We start from the raw sequence: 4,492 nt of genomic DNA on the forward strand, positions 1-4,492 counted from the left end.
CCCCACAGGGAGCCCCATTGTCCCCCTCTCCCCCCCCCCACAGGGAGCCCCATTGTCCCACTCTCCCACCCCCCACAGGGAGCCCCATTGTCCCACTCTCCCACCCCCCACAGGGAGCCCCATTGTCCCCCTCTCCCCCCCCACAGGGAGCCCCACTCTGCACCCCCTCCCCCCACAGGGAGCCCCACTCTGCACCCCCTCCCCCCACAGGGAGCCCCACTCTGCACCACCCTCCCCCCACAGGGAGCCCCACTCTGCACCACCCTCCCCCCACAGGAGCACCCCACTCTGCACCACCCCTCCCCCCACAGGGAGCCCCCACTCTGCACCACCCTCCCCCCACAGGGAGCCCCATTGTCCCCCCCCTCCCCCACAGGGAGCCCCATTGTCCCCCCCTCCCCCCACAGGGAGCCCCATTGTCCCCCCCTCCCCCCACAGGGAGCCCCATTGTCCCCCCCCTCCCCCCACAGGGAGCCCCATTGTCCCCCCCCCTCCCCCCACAGGGAGCCCCATTGTCCCCCCCCTCCCCCCACAGGGAGCCCCATTGTTCCTCCCCCTCCCCCCAAAGGGAGCCCCATTGTCCCCCCCCTCCCCCCACAGGGAGCCCCATTGTCCCCCCCCTCCCCCCACAGGGAGCCCCATTGTCCCCCCCCCTCCCCCCACAGGGAGCCCCATTGTCCCCCCCCTCCCCCCACAGGGAGCCCCATTGTCACCCCCTCCCCCCACAGGGAGCCCCATTGTCCCCCCCCTCCCCCCCACAGAGAGCCCCATTGTCCCCCCCCTCCCCCCACAGGGAGCCCCATTGTCCGCCCCCCCCCCCCCCACCCATGATGGTGGCAGATGATGGTGATCCAACACACTCGCCTGTCCTCTGACCCACCTCATCTCCCTGTGCCTCCAATAACTCTCGGACGAGCTTCCTCCAATATTTTAAAATTATTCTCTGCCCTCTAATGATCAGCTCATGAATTTGGCCAACTTCCTGTCTGTTGCCGCTGGCATCAGGGAACGGCACAGGCAGGAAGGGACGAATGGCCGCCTCCTGTGCCACATCATTCTATGTGCTCAACTCTGGTGGCCCAAGGTTAAACACAAAAATAAAAACCCCACCAGACAAGTGTTTTTCCTCGCCCAACGGGGTTATCCCATTGAGGGAATCGACACAGGGACAACCTTACCTTCTGCTGCTTAGGCTTTATTCTTGCTGTTAAATGGGTGACATCATCGTACTTCATAGTGGCTGGTCGCACAGGATACTGGGGACGAGAGAGAGAGGGGAAAGAATAAATTAACGGCCCGCTTACAAGCACGTGTGTCAAACATTAAAGTCAACAGAGTGAGGGGCCTCGGTGTGACATACCTGGAACAAGTACAGTTTCTCGGCTAGACTCTTGGCCAGGTGAACATCGATCTGAGGAGCAAAGACAGACTGGTTAGCAGGGAATGTCGATGGGTTGCTCCCAATATTCCCAGCTATCACATTCCCCCTCCTACACCACCCGCCCCCCCCCCTCCCCACCCCCCCGTCCAACGACACAGCACCGCATAATAAAGGTAAAACTCAATCTGCAGGACTGTAACTCATAACATACAAAAGAGGAAAGGGAACAAGCGACACAGCCGGAAAGATGGAGTGCAGAGAGTGTGCAAACTCACAAAGGAAATGAAGCCAAACAGGAGGCAAACACAGACCCACTCCGTGATGGAGGGCAGAACCGGACGGAACATGTAACTGCCAGCTGTTTGTAGCTGGTCTCTCTCCGCTGGACGATCACTCACCTCCCGTATAATGGGGTCATCCTCCTCACTGGCCATGCTGGAACGATAAGGAAAGCTGGGCTGTTTCTAGGGTAGCACTCAGGATTTGCGACCTAAAATATTGAAACGGTGTCAGTGGGCAGCATGTACCTCCTTCCTCCACTCCCATTACCCAGCACAGCCACCCACAATCACTCAAAGAAAACACTTCTGTCATATCCGACTGTCACTCCATTTTCTCTGGAAAAGAACACAACTGCAACCAGTGACGATTCCAGTTGCTGCAGGTCCCTGCACTTCACTGGTGTTATTAACAAGGGCCCCACAAACAAAAGCGAGAGGCAAACTATTATACTACAAACACATTGATAGAGGCTGCTCTATGAACCGTGGCATGTTGTTATAGCTAATAAAGATTACACAGCAAGTACATGGTCTGCACACCCGCTGCACTGACTGACTTATCAGGGGAATGGGAAACTCGTGCAATTGGAGATGGGAAAAAAGGAAAGAAGATTTGCTCTCTGCATGTGGTTAATAACTGACCAGGGAACCAGAGACACTATAGTGTTAGTGGTAGTCACACTCAGTCAGGAAATCATGGGTTCAAGTCCCACTCCAGAGACTTGAGCACAAAAAACAGGCCGTCACTCCCAGTGCAGTACTGCGCTGTCGGAGGGGCAGTACCAAGGGAGTTGAACTTTATCAAGGAGGCTTTGAGGGTGTCCTTGAAGCATTTTCTCTGCCCACCTGGGGCTCGCTTCCCATGTAGGAGTTCAGAGTAGAGCACTTGCTTAGGGAGTCTCGAGTCGGGCAAGCGGACGATACGGCCCGCCCAACGGAGCTGATCGAGTGTGAATGATGCTGGGGATTTTTGCCTGATCGAGAACACTGACATTGGTGTGTCTATACTCCCAGTGGATTTGCAGGATCTTGCAGAGGCAGCGCAGGTGCTACTTCTCCAACACTTTGAGGTGTCTGCTGTGATAAAGTGCAACATCTCCACCAGCACCTGGGAATCCCTGGCCCAAGACCACCCAAAGTGGAGGAAGAGCATCTGGGAGGGCGCTGAGCACCTCGAGTCTTGTCGCTGAGAGCATGCAGAAACCATGCAGCGGAAGGAGCATGCGGCAAACCAGACTCCCCATCCACCTTTTCCTTCAACCACTGTCTGCCCCACCTGTAATGGAAACTGTAAGTCCCGCATTGGACTGTTCAATCACCTGAGAACTCACTTTGAGTGGAAACAAGCCGCGCTGTCGGAGGGGCAGCACTGAGGGGGCGCCGCGCTGTCGGAGGGGCAGTGCTGAGGGTGCCGCATTGTCAGAGGGGCTGTCTTTCTTTTGAGACGTTAAAAGTGACCCATCTGCTCGCTAGGCTGGATGCGAAAGATTTTATGTCCACTATTTTGAAGAACAGGGAAATGCTCCGCTGGTGTCCTATCTGATTGCTGTGTGGGAGCTTACTGTGCACAGGCTGGCTGCCGGCTATCCCTACAGTGACTGCCCGTGTGAGGTAGCTCCCCGGGTGAGGGACCTGGGGCCGCCCCTCCGCCTTGCTGAGCCCAGCTGCGGGTGCTGCGGACACTCCCACCCCACATGATGCAATGGCCCGGCAACAGGCTGCCGCACCGAGCCGGGATTACCAGGAGCCGCTCCCTCCCCACTGACAGGCCGGGGCCCGCCGCTTTACCTGATACTGCTGCCCGGGTGGCACCGCTGGGCTCCGCGCCGCGCTGACCTCTCGCACCGCGGGGATGAAACAGCCTCATTGGGGGAGGAGGTCCCGGGCCCGCGGCCTGTAACAGAGAGAGAGAGAGAGAGAGAGAGAGAGAAAAACAGGCCGGTCAGTACACGCTGCAGGAGGGGGAGCCGCCGAGGCCCCGCCAAGGCCGAAGGTACTCACCGTGCTCTCCGCCCGCTCTCTCAGGCAGCGCCAGCCCACTGCTTCATTCGCGCCGCAGCCATGGAGCCGACACGTGGGCGCGACCCGTACCCACAATTCCCGGCACACCGCGCCTCCGGCGGCCGGAGGACCTCATTACACCCCCACTCACAGAGCCCCCGGCGGCCGGAGGACCACATTACACCCACCCACCACCGCTCACAGAGCCCCCAGCGGCCGGAGGACCGCATTACATCAGCACATACAGGGTCCCTGGCGACCGGAGAACCGCATTACATGCCGCTCACAGAGCCCCTGCCGGCCGGAAGACCGCATTACACCCCGCTCACAGAGCCCCCGGCGGCCGAAGGGCCGCATTACACCCCGCTCACAGAGCCCCCGGCGGCCGGAGGTCCGCATTACACGGCACTCACAGAGCCCCCTGGCGGCCGTAGCCCGGCATTACATCCGCACACACAGATCCCCCTACAGGCCAGAGGACCGTATTGCACCTGCACACAGAGCCCCCTGGCGACCGCATTAAACCAGCACAACAACAACTTGTATTTATATAGCACCTTCAAGATAGTAAAACGTCCCAAGGCGCTTCACAGGAGTATTAAGCGATAAATATTTGAGACTAAGCCGCAGAAGTAGAAATTAGCGCAGGTGACCAAAAGCTTGGTCAAAGAGGTAGGTTTTAAGGAGTGTCTTGAAGGAGGAAAGAGGCGGAGAGGTTTAGGCAGGGAGTTCCAGAGCTTGGGGCCTAGGCATCATCATAGGCAGTCTTTCAAAATCGAGGAAGACTTACTTCCTCTCCAAAAGTGAGTTCTCAGGTGACGGAACAGTC

General features: G+C 58.5%; 1 protein-coding gene across 2 annotated transcripts in view; it reads right to left on the reverse strand.

Moving 5' to 3' along the window:
• polr3e (polymerase (RNA) III (DNA directed) polypeptide E) overlaps positions 1-3,770 on the reverse strand; it is a 71,885-nt gene extending 68,115 nt beyond the window's left edge. For both annotated transcript variants that reach the window (XM_070900788.1, XM_070900789.1), the window contains exons 1-5: positions 3,664-3,770; positions 3,451-3,556; positions 1,780-1,871; positions 1,361-1,411; positions 1,179-1,256 (exon numbers count right to left, since the gene is read on the reverse strand). In XM_070900788.1, the coding sequence (XP_070756889.1) occupies positions 1,179-1,256; positions 1,361-1,411; positions 1,780-1,815 (165 nt within the window). In that variant the 5' untranslated portion in view covers positions 1,816-1,871; positions 3,451-3,556; positions 3,664-3,770. The remainder of the gene's footprint in view (positions 1-1,178; positions 1,257-1,360; positions 1,412-1,779; positions 1,872-3,450; positions 3,557-3,663) is intronic.
• Between the last annotated feature and the right edge of the window lie 722 nt (positions 3,771-4,492).

The sequence above is a fragment of the Pristiophorus japonicus genome, chromosome 15 (genome assembly GCF_044704955.1).
Source record: "Pristiophorus japonicus isolate sPriJap1 chromosome 15, sPriJap1.hap1, whole genome shotgun sequence".
NCBI lineage: Eukaryota > Metazoa > Chordata > Chondrichthyes > Pristiophoridae > Pristiophorus > Pristiophorus japonicus.